Source organism: Amphiura filiformis, unplaced genomic scaffold (genome assembly GCF_039555335.1).
Source record: "Amphiura filiformis unplaced genomic scaffold, Afil_fr2py scaffold_105, whole genome shotgun sequence".
NCBI classification, from domain to species: domain Eukaryota; kingdom Metazoa; phylum Echinodermata; class Ophiuroidea; order Amphilepidida; family Amphiuridae; genus Amphiura; species Amphiura filiformis.
In genome coordinates this window covers 124,779-147,605 of record NW_027305569.1, presented here as the reverse complement: position 1 = coordinate 147,605, position 22,827 = coordinate 124,779, and the positions used below count along the sequence as shown (strand labels likewise).

Genomic DNA, 22,827 nt, shown 5'->3' with positions numbered 1-22,827 from the left:
GTAACATGAATGTAAAAGACGAATACGGATTCGGCTGTCTGCCGAATACATAACGATAATGCTAAGAACAGTGTTTTTTTTAAGTATTAGTTATTTAGACAAGGTATAACTGCAGTTACTGAACAGATAACTAATAATGTCATTGGTAAGTATGGATAATGCATTGTTCTAATTTACGTCCGTTCAAATCGGGAAACGTACATTCATATTCATATATTCATATTCAATTTATTTCCATCAAAAATCACAAACATAATAACACCAACAACTTTATATAAAAACAAAATGGAGGAGGTGCAACTAAAAGCAAAAGCCTGAAAAAACGTTGCACCACCAATAAAACAATAATCAATTTAATACACTTTTGCATATATCTCAGCATGTGGGTAACATAAAAGTCAAAATATGATGGCGATGCCCATGTTTATGATGGCGAGGATTCCAAATTCTTGCATTTCAGCCACCATGGACGCTTTCAAAATGACCGCTCCTCCATTTTATATGCAGAAAACAATTTTTGATACATTTGAGTAATTGTTATGTCTCATCACACCCTGGTCTACACTTGACAAGTTCAACAAACTGCCTGAGTTGCAGGTGGTTCATGACATTTCTCAAGGGCAATTCTCTAATCTGATGTTTTCTCGCATCCATTAGTTCGCAATGGTATTTGTGGCTGCGGCTCTTTGTAACCTTGCTGATGGAGGTTATCCACTTTGCTCATGTGTGACTTCTAACAAAAGGCGCTGATTCCCGTAGTATTTCTCATTCAAACCAATTCAATACACGACCTCCAGTTACCTGCATAACTTTGGCGGGCAATTTTGAAGCAGTCATGGTTGCACATGCAGGTACTTCTTTTGAAAATCCTAAACAAGGTATAGCAGTCGTTGATAGGAGATGCAACTTATAGAACACGGATAACCTCTATTAGCGATATGAGATTGGCTCTCTGAATGTCTGGTTTCAGTGCTCTAAGAGTTCGTGGCAACTTTTCAGCGGCAACAAAATGTTTGGATTTGAGCAATTATCATCTCAGCTCCTTGACTGTGCTGCATTCGCTGTTGTTGGCATACACTGTGCACACAAAGTATTCGAGAACATTTGACATGCTGTCCGGGTCTAACCATCATCGCCGAAGTTCTGGTAAACATCAACTACGTCACAACTTGATTCCAGGCTTAGATCATGTTTAATCTACCTACTCTTATACATACCGGCACATTTTGCTCCCCAATCAGCCCCACTAAAGGTATGGATACATAATAAACCTTTACTTCTTTGGCTCCCAACAGCTGCAACCCTTACACGTATGTCAATGGTATGCTTCGCTGTGATTAAATGAAGCTCGCCTGTAATGTCACTGGTTGAAAGCAGGTCCATTACGTAAATGAGTATATCTTATCTGGGTAAAACACATCTATATCTCGAATGTATCCGTCAGTCTTGGATGCATCAAGTACATGCATGTGGATCAAGGTATCTGCCTCCTTGTGTGAGTCCTCACTGATATTGAAATCGAATATATCTGGTTTGTTAGAATACGTTGAAGTTCCATAGACTACAACTTTCTCCAAATATTCTGTTAGTTTAGACTTTGTTTCATTGGGAGACAACGTGGTTTTCAGTGGTACTAGTTTGATATTTGAGTCTTTGATGTCAAACGATACCAGGAGACCCTTTGCCATGTGTCTGAGCTATTAAATAGTTGACAATATATCTGTCAAAGATAACACATCCTTCATCAGATCAGATATGATCTTACGGATGCTAATGAACAATGGCGCTTGCAAAATCACTAAGAGTATACCATCGATGGACCTTTCTTGATAGCTTGGACAGTTGTCATGGCATCGAGAATACACACATTGTGTCGGCTCTCCACTCTGCTTGATGTCTTGTCTGGTGTTTCATCTACTTCAGATTCACTCGGTGCTTCCATACTGCACTCTTCATAGGCATGGACAAAGGTACACTTGTCAGCTGGGATAAGAAGAAAACCATCTGAAGAGAAGAGTGAAAACTCGTATTCCAACTGTCTCGCTTGGAGACTGTATCATTCTAGGACATGACTGCTGAAATACAAGAAATCTTGGTAATAGCTGTCGATCTTATTACCAACTTTGCAAGGTACCTTCTATTTGCATGTATTGAAGGTCTTCACTTAAATCTGCTCATTGGATCCCAAACTGATTTATCTGCTGTAGACGGGACTACTCTTTCTGACACGCACTCTTCAAGCTTCTCTGTACCTTTATCATTTCTGAGAAGAATGTCTTCCTTTGCAGTTTCTGGAACCTCCATATTAGATGCCAAATTCATTACATTGATGGCCCTACATATCAAGAATGGGTTTCCGCCACATTGTTTGACAATGCCCTCCTTGATCATGGCTGAATTGTTAAACATGCAAACTGCCATTGAGCCACTCAGCTGATGTTCCTTGGTTGCTGATTGGTCACTCTTGATGCAATAAAGATCTTGAAAGTCTTGAATGGTGTTGATGATATAGCTCAGGGTCAATTAAGAGACATCTATTGAGTGCATCTTCATTCTGTGTAATTCCAGTAATTCCTCACGATACCTCTATTTCTCTGATAAGCTGTTCCAATGTTTGGTCCACAAAGAGAGTTGTGAAAGGAATGCCTGATTTAGTCACCATGTAATCGCTATATTTTAGAGCTTTCCAGGTTTCTTGATAAAGCAACTGCATTTGGGCAAGATAAACTGGCATGAGTAGCTATGAGTCTAGCATGTGAACATAGTATTATTGTATATCCTCAAGAGCACCAAGATGAAGCTCCCACTCTCCCTGTCTACTTGCTCGAATAGAGTGAAGTAAGTTCTCTACCTGCTTCATATGATTTAGGAGAAATTGGGCTATCTCTCCAAAGTCTTGGTCAGGTGTAGCTTATGGTGGCTGAATTTGCTCATATAAATGGTAGACATAACGGAATTTGGAATCCTCGCCATTATAAACATGGGCATTGCCATAATTTTTATAGGCTTTTATGTTACGCACATGCTGAAGTGTATTGAATATGGTGTCCACTTTGAGCAACAAATTATTCATGACGATGCGTGAGATTTTACTCATTTTCCAGCTTTTTGCGTGAGATTTACTACCTAGGCGTGATGGAAGCTTAAACTCGCTAAAACTAGGCCTAGCTTAGGCCTAACTCGACACGGTCTTTGTAGCAGACCTGCCCATGATATTGATAATACTGCAAATATGAGGATTATTAAAATGCTTCCCCTAAATTCATTGTTAACACAGTGTTATAGTTCGACTTAATAGATATTGACTTAGTCTACGGTCTGTGGCCTAGTTGTCACTCTCTGACCAAACAGGCCGAATGTAAGCAGCATGGCCTACCCAAACGCATTGCTTTTATATTCGCGGCATAGTTAAAATTATATGCCCTCGATGATCTCAAAACCATGACTATGTCCCGAGATCACCGCTGACCTATAATTTTACCCACGTCCCTCATAGCAGTCAATATTTGTATAAAGAAGGGTTGGGATTTTGTTTCTATGATTGAAAACTCGACTATTTTAATTTAAGGCCACGTTTAGGTATAAGGAGAATGCTATGAAAAATTATTAACAGAAAAATAATTACTTTAAAATCTTGTTTTGATTCCATAGCGTGTGCTGGAAGCAATTCATCTCTGGCAGCAGATGAAAATACCTGTATCAATCTAGAAGACATTGAAACTGTACGTAAAAATATCACCCCATACACCATGTACACCCAAAATCATAAATCTTCGTGCACCCCCCCACCATCATTCAATACTTACACATACTCCCCCACCGTACTCATGCACCCCGACGCCCACACACATCCCCGACACACACATCTTATATACCACTGTTATTCCCAAAATATATATTTTTTGAAGAAAGAGACAAATATATTTCATTTAAAGCCGTATTATAACATTTGCTGAGGAGGACGCCCTCAATATTTTTAAAAATTCAGTTTTTTACACGATTGTTATGTACTTTAGTAAACTAACATACCCTGCAAAAATCAAGACTTAAAAGTGCTGTAGTTTTGTCAAAATCCGAGATTTTGAATATACCGTCGTTGTATTATAACGATGGAAATATTTAGTCCAACGCGTACACGATGAGCATAACACAGTACGTACATGGCGTGCGGACAGTCGTGACATATCAAAAGAACAGACACGACTCACGTTCGAATGAATGGCTCGCATTGGCGACATATGCGCTGGTATTAAATAACGATTTTCTTTGTATTGCCTCGTCTGTTTGGGCCCAAATTAAAAGAGGACATATCTGACAGTGAAAACTAACATTTCTTACGGAAATGTTATGGCCTTAACAGCTTAATGTAACCAGTGAAAATGTCGCGGAAGTAGTCCAGGTACTAGCAGAGATAACAGACAGACCGGGTGGCATATTTACTGATAATGACATCATGATTGTTGGTAATGTATTGGAGAAGATTACTAATGTAGGGGATGGTTCTGAAGAGGTAAGCTGATAAATACGAACCTTGTCATTTGTCTCTCAAGTAAACATCTCAAAAAAAGTAACTAACCCCCCTTAAATAATGACCATTATTCAAACACGGGTGATTGTATTACAAATCTGTAAAATGCGTTGGAAGCAGAATTTATTTACTTTATGATTTACATGTGCATCCCTCTTCCCTAGTAAAATTGGCACAATTGTGATTTTACCCTTTCGTTGTTAAATAAACATATCTCGTAATTTAAAACAAGCAAATTGATAGAACAAACGGCATTTGAGATTGCCGTTGATGTAAGCACCATGTCACAACGGTATTTTCAATCGCCATAGAGGGCGCTTTTCATTTGCACAATTTTTTTTGAAGCAGGCTGTATACACTGATCATTGTAATGTGTTGTTTTCAGGTGACGCAGTCGGTTGTGGAGACAGTCAGCAATATTCTAAGAGCAGTTGACTCTAAAGTCCCGCCAACGAGGCAGATAACAAACAACTCCACCACTCGTATAATCTTATATGTTGAAAAACAAGTAGCTCAAGCCTTACAACACACTTGTTGTTGTTGTTGTTGTTGTTGTGTTGTTGCTGTTGTTGCTGTTGTTTTTTTTGACTGCAAACATCGTTCATGGATATCTTGCTGCATTATCAATTACAAAATGCCGGTTGCTTTTACTTACAGATAAAGATAGCGGTTTAAGCTTTGTTTTCGTGGCATATCGAAACGACTTCCTGTTTCCGTCCAAGAAGACATCAGAGCTTGGTTTTAGTGTGGAGGGTGTTATACTGACAGCCAACGTGGAAATCGATTTAAATAACCTGACAGACCCTGTTGTCATCGAAAATAAAAAAAGAACCGGCGAGGCCAACAGCTTTATCGGGGGTATGTGCTTTATTTACTACTAATGTTCTAAATATAGGGGAAATGTAAACTATCATCGAGCGGGATTTTTGTTTGTTCACTTCCATCTTGCTTTCATCAGCATAGGCCTACCATAAAAGTACACAATCTGCGAATTGTCATCCTGAACTGAATCAGATCGGTGTATGTATCATCAATGTTTTTCCTTCTTGTTTATAAATAGGATTCGTTTCATTTCCCTGAGCCATCATGCGTGTATTGGGACTTTGACTTGTATGGAGGCGCAGGAGGTTGGTCTTCAGAAGGATGTACCTATATGGGAGTTAACGAATATGGAAGGAGAGTGTGTAATTGCTATCATCTGACTAACTTTGCCGTGCTTGTAAACTATAATACTGGAAATAAAAAGGTACTTGCGTTGCTATTGAGCATCAATCAGAGGACTGATGACACCCGGTAGTACCTGTGTAAAGTAGCGACTGCGCGTTGTAAACACTTATTTACATTTTAGGATTTCATAAATAATTAAACTATTCGGTAACGACTCTCCCCCATCCATGTCAAAATACCCTGCAGGTTTAGAATACATTTTGTTACAAGTCTTTTGACTCAAGGCCAAAATCACCTTTTACCCAAATTCACACGAATGCACAACAAATACACTGTTTGATTAAGGGCTGGGGTATGAACGTTTGGACAGTATTTATTTTGGGACATTAGAGCACATCAGACATATCGAATTGCATTCTGAATACGAAGAATGTCCTTCTGATATGAAATAATTTTGATTTTTGAAATTCGCAATTTAATACACATTTTATGGCAAATCATTAAAATTGATATTTTTGATATTTAACAGTACTCGAAGTAAACTTTACAAATCTGATGATTTATACTTAAAGTGTATGTAGGTGGGATGAAAAGCAAACGATCAATTGAAAATTTTGACCTTTCGTATTGGAGATATGGATTTTTTTCCCAAAACACCCAAAAAAAATAGGTCTTTTTGGGAAATAAATCCATATCTTCAATATCAAAATATCAAAATGTTCAATTGACCGTCGGCTTTTCCTCCCAGCTACATACACTTTAAGAATATATCATTAGATTTATATAATTTACTTCGAGGACTGTTATATATCAAAAATTTGAAAAATATTAAATTTTCATAATTTGTCATAAAATTTGTATTATATTGTGATTTTCAAAAATGAAAATTATTTGATATCAGAAAGACATGCTTCGTATTCAGAATGCAATTCGATAGGTCTGAGGTGCTCTCATGTCCCTCAAAAAATACTGTCGAAACGCAATAAACGCTCATTCTAGATCCCTTAAGTTAATTGAAAGTAAAATATGATTTGTACATAACAATTATTATTGCACATACATTATAATCACACTATCACAATTTTAACTAATCAGTACTTAACCAGCAGTCTTAATGATCATAGAGTTCTTGCAATGTTCTGGCCGGCTGATGTATTAGAGAGATTGCGAAATTTACGTGAAACGTGACACGGGAACGCGAACAGCAAGCTACATTAGTCGAAAATCGGTTATTATGCCCTCTAGAGGGTGAAATCTATTGTGAATTGGTCAATCGTGGAATTACCGTAAGGCGATTACGTTGCGGTTGGTAGCAAAAAATGACGTTCCAAAATGACAAAAAAACGCATTATAAAATGCAGGAAAATGTTATGTTTATCATGTTATGAAACGAATCAAAGTATCCTAATAGAAAGTAGAGTCCGACATGTAATAAAATCCATTTTGGGGGTTAAAATTTGATCTCGTATAGACAAGAAGAAGTGAACAAATTTCGATTTTTTTCGACGCGAATTCGGGCAGATTGCCTATTCATTTGTGTGTGGAAAATGCCGTCCAAAAATCAACTTGCGAAGAGGCGTTTTAGGCAAGACTGTGTCGTGTTACGGCATAAATGCGGTATAATTGTCTGTTTGGGACGGGGAACAGAAGTTCGTGCAACGCTATTTTTCGCCTTGCTTTTTCGTTGTGCATTAAAAACAGCTGTCAAAGTGTTTTGCTTATGGATACTAAAATGTTTTTAAAACATGATAATGCATGTGTTTTTGGTTTTAGTTAAAACGTTTTGATAACATATCGATGCATGTTTATATAAAAATCATGAAAACTCGTGTTATACTGAAAAAATAATACAACAACATTTTAAGCCAAAATTCGAAATGCTAAAGTAAACATATTTAAGTGTCTATTGTGTTAGAACGTTTATCAGCAAGTTTAGAACAAAGGTTTTTTTGAATGTTATTAAAACTTTTTTAATGCCCTTGACCCTCACATAACCTTTAACCCGACATTTAACGTTTTCTGTAATATATTTGTGTTTACTGGGTAGTAATCGAACTAGGCATATTAGATTATCTATTTTGTTTCTTGTTATTCGAATAATATACACCAAGACTTCCCAGGCATCCAACACCAAACTCTGTTTAGATTATTTAGACAAATAGCATACACGTTTGAACATATAGGCCTATACTCATTTTCCAATAGCCCGCAAAACTCAAATATCGCTAATCTGGACTGAATGCTTAGAGCATTATAGATACAGCCAGTCGTATTTACATATCAATACCGAGGAAAGTAGTTCGATGAAAGAAGATAATCTTCTCTGGTTCGATGCACCCAAGGTGAATCAATGGGTGCTTCCTATTACCACAGAGCATACCGTGAGAGGACACTTGGCTCATTTGCATGGCAGTCGGACTCTCCATTGTATTTGTTCATTTGTGTATGGAGAGCAATGGCGACCCTTCATTGTATTTGTTCATTTGTGTATGGAGAGCCATTCTTGAAGCCCATGGGTCTCAGGCTAGGTCCTCAGGTAGAGTCAGACGCTGTATATACTAGAAACGCATATTCTTAATTCCGCGTTTATTCAATGTTAGCATTAAATTTGTATTGCCCGGCAGCGCGCGCAATGGAAAAACCTGAATTTGTTACATAAAAAGAAATGAAAATTAAAAAAAGTCGGGTTCCACCTCAGTACATATTAAATGGGTGTAGAAATTGTTCTGAAAATATTAATTAATTTAGACAAACATACGGGATATAATGAACCTTTGACATGACGCCATGATGACATGATTTATTAGTCGTTTTATATCACCTATACCGTGTGTCATAATACCAATATTTTGTAATTTTATATAAGAACTAATATTTTGCATCATAAATGCGCAGTCCATATGTACAAACGAATACTAATCTTCAAGATATTAAGCTTTAGAAGACTTCAAAATAACATGTCACTAAGCAAGTCATAGGTGCTGGCCTTGTCCTCTTGTACTTGTTCATTTGTGTATGGAGAGCTCACTGACCTGTATAGAGGTCAATGGGAGCTAGAGCTTCTTTACGGGGCACTATCGGTTTCAGGGCGTAGTTCATTGAACTCAACGGGCTGTTATTTGAAGTGCTTTTATGTTATTGCAAAACGGATCGTGGCGAAAGCTAATAAATAATTCATACCAGGGTTTAATTGATCTGGGATGCGGACATTTCATTATTCGCAAACCACCGGGATTCGATATAGGTTTACGTTGTAAAATGAAAATGTGAATAAGAGTGTCATCCCCCTGCTATTACCTTTAGATTATTTGTCTCAGTATAGCGCCATCATGATTGCAATTGCGTTTACACGTAGTCTTGGTTCAGACCCTATGCGGCTACCACGAACATACTAGGAACGACGAGCGTTAGGACCGACACAAACTGGCTGTGTAGGAGGCTAGTTTGGATGTGAACGGGAATAATTATGACGTTCTACCGCAAAATGCAGAAATCCGTAACCCGTATGGCGTTTCCCGTGAACGCCTCTCCGCAATCTCTCTATTATATCCTTATTCACTTGTCCTGCGAAAATCAGCGAGACCATTGGATTTATATGCGTATAAAATCCTCGCACAGAAATGGTGCTGCTTTCTCCAAACACTTAACTCCTTGCGCAGTTCTCCAAACGCTTAACTCCTTGTGCCATTCCCCCAAACATTTAACTCCTTGCGCCATTCTCCAAACATTTAACTCATTGCGCAATTCTCCAAAAATGGTGTTTCTTTCACCAATCACGATTTTCTCCAGGAATCGGGCTTCTTTCTGCACTGCTCCACTTTATTGACAGATGTGTTGTTTTAAAAACCAGACTCCAGCAAGTCGACAGAAAAGCTTTAATCTTTTGATGAGGAGGAGCACATTCGCGTATTCAAAATCTCTTTCGTTGCTGTAAAATAGCACATTATTGGCTATATTATAAACTGGTTCAAATGTACCTCTTTTTGAAGCACCACGTAGAAAGTTTACAAACTCTGATGATATTCTGCCAAGAGCAAACTAAAGCTATCACCTTTTATACACACAATCTATTAATAGACCATTCTGTCATTCACTTCCTGGAGGATTTCCAAAAATGATGTCATCATATCCATTTTACAATTTAAGGGATTTTCCCAATGGTGCAATACACTGAACTCTGGAATAGTAGTTTCCCTCAAAACATGTAATAACACACAAACTCTTGGCTTCCTTTTTCTATTATTTCTCATGGCATAGCTTTATGTGAGCAGATCACACTGTCCAATAAGGCTAAGAAGAATATCGAAATATGAGGAAGATGTGGATGTGGCAAATCTGATATGTACATCTATATGCGTGTTTCACAAAATATTTTATGCATTGTTTCAATTTAATATAAAATCGTTGTAAATTCCACAGTACCAAGGGAATAATACGATTAACAGTAGAGCCTTGGACATCGTCAGCAAGGTTGGGTGTGGCTTGTCAATAGCGGCACTTACTATAACCGTCATCATATTCACATTGTTCAGGTAAGTGGGAGCTTCTAATCCTGTCAGGTGTTCTGATATTTTCGCACTTTCAATTTATGGTATGTCACTTTCCTTCTTTTACGTGTAACAATCAATCAATTAATCATATTTATTTCCATCAGAATGAAAACATACAAATAACAAAACATGATAAAAACGATGGAGGAGACACAATTAGAAGCAGAAGCCTGTAAAATGTCGTGGCCCCAGAAGCACTCAAATAGTAGGGCCTAAATATATACAGATACACAAAATGAAAAGATACACTATACCAAACCTGTTGGGGAAAAAAGAAAATACACCTGACTGCTCACCTCACACTCACACCCGCACACACTTCCACAAAAATGTCACAGGCATGTAATAAAAAAGTATACACATAAAATTAAATTATGTATAATACGTTTATTCATATCAAATTCTGTAGTATTAACCAAATATTATCATATCAATAAATAAACATAATTCTACTTGTAAATATCAAAAACAGATTTCAAGTTTGACGTGAAAAACAAGCAAACAAATGAGCTACATACGAAACATTTTTAGATCTATATGAAATCGGTTTAATTGCATAAGTTAGCATTTTTATATTATGCGAAACAATTTCCTGATATTTGTCCTTTTGTCTATTTTGTTTGTTTGTTTGTTTGTTGGGGTTGTTTGTATGTTTGTTCGTTTTAAATGGCATCCACAGGAGATTAAGAACGAGACCTCGGAACATATTGGTTCAGCTTTGTGTGTCCCTTATCGCTCTCTACCTGATATTTGTTACGGCTATTGACCACATCGACAATCCTGCCTGTACTGTAGTAGCTGTATTGTTACATTATTTCCTCTTGACTACAATGGCGTGGATGGCAGTGGAAGCAAGATATTTGTACATCAAGCTTGTCAGATGGTATGATCCAGAATCAGATGGATTTGTCATCAAGTCAGCTGCGGCAGCCTGGGGTAAGTTATTTCGAGAAACGCATCTTGCAAATACCTTTGTAAAAGAGTAGTAATTTATTATCGCCTATTGCGTTTAACAATTTAACTGCATACTGATTCTTTTTCATTAGGAATTCCTGCAGTAATCACGGCTATTTCACTCGCTGGCTTCAAGTCTTATCAGAATAAATACTAGTAAGTTCTTCAAACTTAAATCTTAAAATCGTTGCCACTAAATGTCTCTTTGACTGTTACAGCGAGTATTTCAAATATTCATTAACAAAAGAGATAAATTGAGCATAAGCATGATAAGATAACCTTTTTACAGCATAATCTCCGGAATTAATGTGTATTCATCCAAATGAAGTTGAAGCACGTTATTGTGCCACAGTGTGTAGTTATCAAAGGAATCATGTCCCTGTTAGTATAATGACTCAGGTCATTTAGAATGTGACCTTCGCAACTTTTGGTTATCAAATGTTGACAGTTGGTAACGGGTGCTATGCTGGAAGCATTTGCCATGGTCTATGATTCAATGAGTTAATGCCAAATTTCCAGCTAAAATGATGGTAAAATAGAACTGATGGTTTGTTTTGTTTAGTATGTTGCTATAATATATATATAACCTGAACAAAACTTACTATCTGTTTCGTGTTCCTGGTATGTTGACGTGTGTTAAGTACCATTAAACAAGATACCATAAAAATGCATATAGAAAGCAGTGGCATAGATTTCTTTTTGACATTGGGGAGATGAGGTTGGAAAAAAGTCTTGAAGTATAGTGAATCCAGCACCTTTTGGCAACAGAATAAGTTCATGGTTAAAATGCGCGAAAATAATGCTATTTTGAATGTAAACTGATTAAATATGATGGAAAGGTGGCATAAATGCGCGCGAAGCGGGCAAGAATATGCGCTTTGGGGGCTAAAATGGGCAAATATGAGGTTAATGTGGTCAGAAACCCATATTTAGGCTGGGGGTGATTGTATCATGGACCATCCCCCCTGGCAAAATATTTGGGGGATTTATCCCCCTATCCTCCCCGGGATCTACGCCTATGATAGAAGGCCCGATAGAAAGTTTAATACAATTTCCTGTATCATTCTATTGCAGCTGTTTTCCCAAGGTTGGCTTGGTCACCTACCTAGGTATTCTCTTTCCAATAGCACTAGTGTTAATTCACAATATGGTATGCTTTGCTCTGGTGTTAAGAAGCATCTTTCGACCTCGACCAGGAGTAGGTGGAAGGGTCAGAAGCGAAAGTGAGAAGAGTGAGAAGAATATATTGACGAAACGGTTCCACAATACCATAGCTATTTCTTGTTTACTCGGACTCACTTGGGTCTTCGGTTTCTTGGCTATTAATGATGCGATGGAAGTATTCCAGTGGTTGTTCTGTTTATTCAACTCTTTTCAGGGGGTGTTTATATTCATCATTTTCTGTCTGAAACAAAAAGATGTTAGAGAAGCTGTTACCTCCAGTTTAAATAGCAGATGCGGAAGAAGTACGGCAGCCAGTGGGGCTGGAAATCAAACAGTTTCCAAGTCGAGTGCAGGTAAATCAGATGCAGTTCATAGCACCAGTCCTTCAGATGCCACTTATGATAGCACTATGCCGTCTGGGGAAACCATCAATATGTCTGTGGTTGAGGATACATCGGGTATGGACAATAAGGGTATTGAATTGGACGCACAATACTGGAATCTAAACAAAGAATTGACATTGGAATATAAAATGAATATAGAGCCAAAAATTCAACAACAACAAAAGGAATGAATGTTTGGGAGAAAAGTGCCCTTTCCCGGGTGTGGTTACCTGTTTTGATAATAAAATGAACAATTAGTGTCCAATGTTCTTCATTCTGGTTCTTCATCCTGGTTTGTCATAGAATTATTTTCAAAGACCTCAATTGCCTACTGTGTCTATGACCACACGGGGGATTTGCTATTTGGTCTAATACCATTTGGTCTAATATCCATTTCGTCTATATCCATTTCGTCTAAACCCATTAGGTCTATATCCACTACGTCCAATAATCATTTGGTCTTTTAACCATTTGGTCCGATAACCATTTGGTCCGTTTACCATTTAGTCTAATAACCAATAAGTCTAAAACCATTTAGTCTAACAACCATTTAGTCTAATACTCGTTTGGTCTATAACCAATAGGTCTAATAGCCATTTGGTCTAATAGCCATTTGGTCTACACACCATTTAGTCTTACATGCATTTAGTTTATTAATAAATAGACGAAATTGTATTAGACTAACTGGTTATTAGACCATACAAGTATTAGACCTAACGGTTATTAGACCAAACGGTTATTAGACCAAATGGTTATTAAAGAATTATTAGACCAAATGGTTATTAGACTATATGGTTAGTAGACATACCGGTTATTAGACCAAACAATATTAGACTAAATGGACATTAGACTATATGATTATTAGACTAAGTGGCAATTAGCCTTTCTGGTAATAGACCAATTGAATATAGACTAAACGGAAATTAGACCAAATGGTATTAGACCAAATGGCATGCTTTTTAAGTTCATCCTTACTTAAGATTGACTTTGCAACTATGGATTATGAATCTTGTGTTGGAAATTATAATGTTGTTCCTAGTGGCCTCCTAGGCAAACATGCCCCATCGCAAACGGGAACTGTGAGGTTGAGACAAACTAGTCCATACAGCCAAATTTGTTTGCTGAGCTCAGTCGAGCTTTGTTGCCTTCACTGAAGGTTCAGAATCGCTAGAGCCTTCGATAAAACAAACGAACAGTATACAGAGTCTGCAAAGTATCAGGATTATAAAAACAGATCGATGCCACCACCATAATCAATTTCCATTGTGTTCAGTTAGTACATAACGACCCACTTAATGCTCAAGTGGTCAATAGAAAGTCAATTAGGTGTCAAGGGGTTGTCAATTCAAGCTCGATCGTAAATAGATTCAATCAATTTTTGGTCAACGGTGGTATCGGAGCGGTGTGTGTAAATTCAGTGAAGCCTGCCAGTTTTCTTCAGGCTTTTATTGGTTTGGGTTTTGTTAAAAGCCGGGTAACCCTTCGCTAGAATGCGTTACCGAATTCAGCGAAGCTTGGCTGGGCTCAGCGAAACCAAATAGGGAGACGGCTGGAGAGCAAGTGGAGACGCATAAAGCTTGGAAATTGATTTACAAATGTACTGTGAACAAAAGAATGCTTTTAATAAGTTAACTGAACAGGGAAAAATAGAGTATACTACTCAGGTCAAATTAATGAGAAAGCAGGTTATCAAAAACAGTTGCTTATTGGAAAAATAATGATCTGTTGCAAAAAAAAAAAAACCTGTGCATCCACATTGTTAGTCTGATGAAACTCTACGCTTGCCGAGCAATTTTCTGAGTTCATTAGTAAAAAATAATGGTTTTGCAAAATAATGCTTGTGCAAAATATTGGTTTTGCAAAATAATGTTTTTTGCAAAATAATGCTTTTGCAAAATAATGGTTATGCGTAATAGTGTTCCTAGCAGATGCACTGCTCTATTTCATGTGAGAATAATTCAAACACCACTGTTTACCACCTGCCAGTGAAGTTGAGGTCCGGGATATTATTGTGTAAGTCACCATGTAAATCCTGTGAGTTGGACCCTAGCTGTCCCGACATATCTGGTCAAAGATGACTTTTGATGACTTTGTTCCTTACATTACCACCATTGTGAATAAGTCTTTTGCTGAAAAGAAAAGAAAGCTAACTTTGGCAAGGTTAATTATAGGCCTGTAGCCAATTATCTAGAATTCTTAGGAAAGGTAATATTCAGATGACTCAATGTGAATGTTGCCTACAACAAAGAAAAGAATTGCAGGTTCAAAACATCAGGAGTCTACGAGACTATGACCAAGTCTAAGATCAAAGGATCGTGACCTGATGATACAGAATACAGTCTAACTCTCGCAAAAGATAGAGTACCATCTGAAACATTCCGAGATAGCAATGCGTTTGCACGTTTGTATAATTTTGTACAATTTTGGTCATACACTTTGTTTAAAATATGTATTGATTATAGTCTTGTATTTTAATGATCATAGTGATTTGAAATATTCGTTCAGATAGGTTTTGGTATAATTTGTTTAGGTTTAAATTTTCACTTTTTCACAATTTTGGTCAAGTGTATGTGTGCTTTGTGGTGTGTGTGTGGGGGAGTGCACGTGCGAGGGATGTGTGTCGGGGTGGGTGGGGGTGGGGGTGTGTGTGTATACATGTGAATAGACGAATATGAGTATACAGTAGTGTGCATGAGTAAGAGCATATCATTGAATTATGTGAAAATATTATTCCTATTTTTACTTTATTGCAATTTATCATGGTGGTTGATCTTGTGTATACAGAGTGTAAACATATTATTCTCTTTTTTACAATTTATCATTAACGGCTGTTTATTTTCATATATATATAATACAATTTTAAACATTATTTGTTGTATCTTTATAATATTCAGTTTTTATGGTATGTACTTTTATAATCTTATATTTGTAAGTATATTTCATGTTATATTCTGGTCGTATAATTCTTACATAATGTATTCAATTTACTGTGAATTATCGTCTATTTTAACACGGCCATATGTAAGAGTAATTTTGTAAAATTTAGCATGATTTACCGTGTATATATAAAATTGTAATAAAAATAATACATGAACATTTTTTGATCCGTACCCAGAGCAGCCAGCGCACATAAACATTGAAAAACAACCAGTGTATTAATTTGACCGGATTCAAACCCTCGTAATCCTAACACGGCGCTGTAACCAACTGAGTGACAGAGGCACGCAGAAAAAGAACGGAATATTTTCAATAAGTATTACAGTACGACAGCAACTTAGCTCACTTCCGGTAATTTTTACCGGCGTGACCTCTGCTGTTACGTAACGCAATGTTGAAAATCAGGTAGCAAATACGGGTTTTCAGAAAACATAAAAAAAAAATGGAATACACGAGTCGTTCCTCCCTTCCTTTCCATATTGAGCCCATAGATAAGATATGAAACATGAGTATAAGGCAAAGAATAACGTGTAAAAGTTGAATTATTGTGGAAAAAATGAATGCTTTTGGTGCACGAAGTAGCCTAAAAAATGAGAGAAAATGCATGTCACGATCACTAAAATGGTTATATCTACAGCTTGGAGGAAACGCCGGTCTAATGCTTTTCTGTTATGATAAACATTAATTAACCAGAGCTTGTATTAAATTTTCAGCGAAAATGAGCGGTGGAACAACCTAGTCGTAGGTTGAAAAGTTGTGTTCTTTGAGTTCTCGTGTCGTAGCGCACGTTGCAAGTGTTACGATGCTTCACGAAATTGATCCCAGCCGGCGCTGTCTATTATGCATGTTATATTGATCAATATAGCAATTAAAAACGTCTATTGTTATATATTTTATTAATGCAAAATACTCTATTGTGTAACAAAATATTGTAGTCGTCAAAGAAGGTAGTATCATCTCATTTAACTGAAGTACACGCAGTTTTAAAAGACTGTTGATGAGTGAGATACTTGAACATGTTGAACGAGAAATAAGATAGCAAAATAGTACCCGTTGCAAGAACAAGATGCGATGGCTTAGTGGACAGAGCGAAGGTCTGCAGTGCGGAAGGTTGAGAGTTCGATTCCCATCATGTTATTCTTAGAATTTTTCAGTTCGTTTTTCTTTCTTTTTTTTCTCTCCCTTTTGTCTTTAATAATATAGGCCTAATGAATGCAGCTTGAAGGCCCACCTTTTTCATGATTTATTTCTTGTTGCTAAGTATTTCATATTTAGAGCTATTTAGGCCTAATCCTACATTCGATTTGATCTTTTTTTTAAATTGCATTTAAGTTCAGTAGCTTTCATGAAATAATTTCAAATAAAGCATGTCAAACTTAAGTAATTTTTAGTTCAAGATTATATATAGGCCTATCAAATAAAGGAACATCAACACAGATTTTCACGACTTTTTAATTGGACTAGACCCCTCCCCTATTAACAACATATTTTATGAGCTTTTATGCATTCATATTAAATCACGAGATGCACGAATTTCAAACCTAATATTTTGGCATATTTGTCATTTTTACACAATGTCCAACTTACACCTCGGATTCCACCTAATTGGAATCAGCAGAAGTTCGTTTTCCAGATAGAGCTTTGATGTTTTATTTAATCCCCCATTAGGTGTTTTCTTTCATTTTTATCTCGCTACTCCTGCTTCAAATGTAGGCCTAATGTGAAAACCTTCCTGACAGTTATTTATTAATATTATAAATATTGTTATGATTTTTGGAATTACAAAACTTCAAATTTAATAAAAATATGAAAACTAGGATTTAAAAAAAATTAGTTAAAATAAAATCAAAAATCAAAGAGAGGTGATAGCGGGGTTCGAACCAAGATCGAACTTACAAATATTTAATTTACCCCCGGTATTTACCACCAAGCCATACCATGTGACTTGAAAGATACGGTAATAATAGCAATGTTATTCCCACTCATGGCTCACTCGTATATTCTATTTCTGGAATGAATTAACACCGTCCAAATAATGTAACACAAACCTTTATGCTGACTTTAAAATTGTTTAAACGTTGGGAGTATTATTTTCAAGGTAAATAACCAACAATGAACAATTGACAATGCAAGTTTCTTTGCAGGAAAAACATCGGCCTTACAATATATCGCGTGACAGTAGTCACGCACAAAGATAAACATTTCAACATGTTCAATATACGACTCGGAATATACCCCAACCAAAATTGATGAAATTTTCAGGCAAGCTCACTTTAGTTATTCTATAACATGACACCCAATTTTGATTCCGGCGCTTTTTCTTGCTTGATGATATGAACATTTTGTGTTCGTGACATGCAATTTTCTCATTTTCCGAGCTACTTTGGACATGTTCAAGCTTCTTTATTGTCCATTTAATTCAACTTTTACAAGTTATTTGTTGCTTTACACAATGTTTAATATCTTATCTGTGGTTAGGGTACATAAATGGAGCAATATACGACCCGTGTCTTCCATTTCTTGAGCTATTTTGATAAAACGTATTTGCCGGCTAAAATTTCAACATTGCGTTACGTAACTCGTGTTCACCAACCCGTATAAATTTTCTGTCGAACAAAAGAGGTCACGAAGTTGCCGTCGTACTGATTAGGTTCACATTATATTCATCGCATTCCTATCGGAAGGCTTCAGAATTGCGTATATTTTTATAAGAAATACATAAAGTGACACAGGGATGAAAATAATTATACTGTACTTAGTTCTCTTGGTTAACAGGATAAATAAATTTTAATCGTTACCCAGCCAGCGCACATATGCAAGGTGCGCTGGCTATGGCAAGTATATTGCACAATAGAACAGAAAAACCTAGTTTTTCGTCGAAAAACCAGGTTTATCGAAGTAAAACCAGGTTTATCGGCCGAGAAACCCGGTTTTTACAGATAAACTTGGTTTGTCACTGATAAACCTGGTTTTTCAATCGATTGTCGATTGTCATAGTTTTTGGAAAAACCGGGTTTCTCGGTCGAGAAACCTGGTTTATTAAAAACTATGACATGCAATCAAATTCGAAAAACCAGGTTTATCAAAAAAAAAAAAAAAACTACGACAAAAACCAGGTTTCTCGGTCGATAAACCTGGTTTTCAAAACTGTGACAATCGAATTCGAAAAACCTGTTTTTTTCGATTGAAAACCAGGTTTATCAAAAAACTATGACAATCGAATTGAAAAACCAAGTTTATCGGCGAAAAATCAGGTTTCTCGGTCGATAAACCTGGTTTATCAAAAACTATAACAATCAAATTCGAAAAACCTGGTTTTTCGATTGAAAAACCAGGTTTATTGAAAAACCAAGTTTATCGATTCGATTGTCATAGTTTTTGATAAACCTGGTTTATCAGCCGAAAAACCAAGTTTATCGACGAAAACCAGGTTTATCGACGAAAACCAGGTTTTTCTGTTCTATTGTGCAATATACTTGCCATAGCTTGCTGCTCTGGATAATAAATTGTTTACCCTATCAACCCATAGAACTATAATTATTTTCAAAAATAATACATGTTCACTAGCCTTATGGGCCAGTATATAAATCATCTTTATGGTTGATTTAGATAAAAATTTCTGCTGTGAGTGATGACAGGAATGTTTTTATTTATTTTTTGTGGCAAACTAATTTACAACTCTACTATATTGCACTGAGTTTCACAATCACATGTTAGTTTGAAGATGTTCATATTACTAAATAACTTATTTTATTTTACACTATATGTGATACCATAATTATAAACACTTTTGGACATAAGTAGTTTAACATACTACATTTTTAGTAAAATATTTATTGGAAAATTAAATGCAATTCTTGCTGCCAAAAGTTTTACACACAAACATGTCTTTCCTGTTGTTAGAGGTATTGTTAGTGTTAGGGTCTTAGGGTTAGGGTTCATTATTGATCGGAAATTATATACGTATTTATTGGGAATATATGTGAGTGGACGCGGCGAATCAGCCGTAAACTCGGCAAATTGTATTCTGAGTTAAAGTGTAAAATGCATGTGAAGGTCGTATTCATAGGTGTATCAATTCGTTGCGACAAGTATCTTATGAAACGTTGTTTAAATCAATCAATAATACTACTGCTGAAGAGGATAATAAGCTTCTACCTATTTCTATAGAATAGTTCTTGTCTTTGTTTGCTTTGGCTAAATCCTGTTCAAGTGGTAGATAACAAAGCATTGTATTTTGTCTAGGTATGTATAATCAACAATTATCAATGAGAGGATATTTCTGAATCTCGTTGACTTGGGGATGATTTGAAATGACCGCCACTTATGACTGTTGGATATTTATTACCAGAAATGTAGAAAAAGAGACACATGTAGAACCGATAAAAAATACAATTTTGTCGAAGGAACAGAGTTCAACAAATGATAACCCCGCTTTTGGATATCGTTTGAAGTCAAATGATATACCATTTTAAAGCTTCATGGTATATATTTTCTAAACACGAAATAAAACAAAATTGGCCGGGCCGACTTTACGGCTGATTCGCCGCGTCCAGTCACATATACTAATAGTAATCAATATTCATAAACAGACGCCTTTCTGGCATAACGACTCGTAGCACAGTGGTATACGCTGGCGAAGTTACGTAATTAATCGGATTAACTACCATAGCAATAGGTACAAACAATTTTGAATATACCGCGCTGCACTACAAGCAGGTTGCACTCATCACCTGTCGTCAATCATATAATAGATTGAATACAATACCGCTCTTTTCAAAGAGACTAATCTTACAGGTGCAAGTGATTAGCATTTCTTTGACATCTATGGTTCAATGCAGAGGTACCGCATGAACGTAGTAGTGCAGCGCGATATAATCAAAAATTGTTTGTACCTATTGCTATGGTAGTTAATCCGATTATTACGTAACTTCGCCAGCGTATAGCGTCTGGACTATGGATCCATAGGTTGTTGGTTCGAACCCCGCTCGAACCTTTGTAGAATTGTAAATCTAATATATATAAGAGGGAATTATGATGGCATTATGAGGAATCTAGCCTCATAATACAAATGTACATTATATAAACTCCTCAAAAAAGTTTGGAAACTTTAAAAAACGGCTGTATATCAGAAATTTTTGAAATCTATCTCCATATTGTTTCATATCAGTGAAACCATTGTTCTTTCCCGTCAACAATGACACCTCATTTGTGATGATAACTTATTATACGGCTGAGTAACTTTCTTTGAAAGACAGAGAGGTCTCAAAGAAAATGTGCCAAATTGACCATTGTCTGCGCTCATCTTATTGCTTTGAATGAATAAACGAGTTAACATGAAAGTTCATCTGTGTTGGTAGACTTCATAATTGTAAATTTAAACTTATGATCTCAACACAAAATTAAGACGTACCTCAAATTTTCGGTCACAACTTTGACCTCATCTGGAGACTGGCAACCCAAGTTTGGGATCAGTGGTACGTCTTAATTTTGTGTTGAGATCATAAGTTTAAATTTACAATTATTAATAAACGAGTTGTTTAATTCATGAATAAAAGAATGAATGAAAAGTTGTTTGCAGTACATCATGTTGAATGAAAAGTGCTAGGACGGGATTAACACTAACAGTTCTACGTGTGGATTCAATTGGATCAAATGAAGTCAATCTCTCATGCTGGTCACTTCTGCATAGTGGCATGGATTAATAAATCAGGATGTGGCACTTGATCATTTGCATGTGTCCCTATTCTTATGTTAATAGCGTATTGTTATTAAAATGACTTTGTGACCTTGCTTGGGGGCGTTAATATTTCGGAGAGGCAGAGCTTGACTCGGGAGTATGATGACGTCTCGTATCTTTCAAATATAATCTATGTTGGGTTAAATAAGTTGAATAATCAACTTTTTGTAGTGTATATCATGTCTTTATAAAATAAATGTATTTTTCCCAATTTATTGCATATAATCTTTGAAGCTTACATGACTTTATAGCATCTAGAAAGTACATAGCTGAAGTGAAAGCTAAACGACGGAACACCCTGACTGCGTGAGAGAATTCTTGTCAAATATTTTTGAATTAATACAGATAGGGCGGTCGCAAACATGGTTTATCCGCATTGAAAACATATTTTAATTAATAAAATTTAATAATCGAGTATACCCAACGCCCATGATTACACTCAACTCTGTAAAACGAGCTGTGAATGTTATAATGTTGAAAAACGTAATTTCACGCAATTTCACGAACACGTGTTGATAATTGACGTTTGATTCAGGGACACAGTGGTTTCGGCATTCCATGTCACCAGACAGGGTAGGCCATGTGTAAAGTGAGCGGGAAAGTGAGCTAACGTGCCGAACGTACACTTTAAATTATTTCTGCATAAAATTATACAGTATCGTTAAAGCCATACATTTTGTGACCATCATCAGTCAGTTAGGCCTACATGTAATAAAAAGATCTATCACGGAATTGTCATGATTTAACTTTGTTGTGTAATAGGCCTATTATATGCAATTCTTCATGTCCACCTACATAAGCCTAAAAAACATGATTTTAACATGATTTTCGTTATACTGTGTATTAATTTGGCCAAACTTTGTTGACCTCCTCCCTCCTTTAGTATATAACCAAAAAATGTTTTGACCATCCCCATCGAAGTATTTTTGAAACTGCATAGGTTACACGGAATCCGAAATTTATTTATTATTATTTATTAATGTTCATTAGAGATTCGTACACAGTCTAAAATAGTATAAAATCAAGGGTGTTAAAATAGAGGTTGTGCATATGACGTATCATACCGTAAATATGGCGGACTTCTCAAATGCATTCAATAAATGATTGCAATCTACCGCGGCAGTTCGTCTCACACACATAACAAAAACGCACTACTATCAAATAGGTTGATGACAACATTTGATTGAATGGATTGCACTACGCCATGATTACGGCGAAGGACATCGGTTCAAATCCTTTGTTTGGAGCCAATTGATTACTGAGAGCGCACACACGTAGGCGGGTTAGTCGAGTGAGCCTATCATCGTAATCCCTTTCTGAGGTCTATGGTTGAATAGGCTGGTTTCACATCATCGATGTCATGAAATTCCTATAGAGGCCCTGCATGAAATTATCGATTGGCTC

General features: G+C 36.4%; 1 protein-coding gene across 1 annotated transcript; it reads left to right on the top strand.

Annotated features, from left to right (window-relative positions):
• Positions 1–8,207: 8,207 nt before the first annotated feature.
• LOC140144965 (adhesion G protein-coupled receptor L3-like) lies at positions 8,208–15,141 on the top strand. Its single transcript, XM_072166759.1, has 5 exons — positions 8,208–8,231; positions 10,115–10,227; positions 10,925–11,181; positions 11,292–11,355; positions 12,274–15,141. The coding sequence occupies exons 1-5, from the start codon at positions 8,208–8,210 to the stop codon at positions 12,935–12,937; spliced, it is 1,122 nt and encodes a 373-aa protein (XP_072022860.1). The 3' UTR covers positions 12,938–15,141.
• Positions 15,142–22,827: the final 7,686 nt, after the last annotated feature.

What these genes read in the sequence shown, in the direction of transcription:
- LOC140144965 (XM_072166759.1), top strand. Translation starts at nt 8,208, where the DNA reads ATGGGTCTCAGGCTAGGTCCTCAG. An exon ending in ATCATATTCACATTGTTCAG is followed by an intron (nt 10,228 to 10,924) that starts GTAAGTGGGAGC and finishes TGGCATCCACAG; the next exon opens with GAGATTAAGAACGAGACCTC. An exon ending in TCTTATCAGAATAAATACTA is followed by an intron (nt 11,356 to 12,273) that starts GTAAGTTCTTCA and finishes ATTCTATTGCAG; the next exon opens with CTGTTTTCCCAAGGTTGGCT.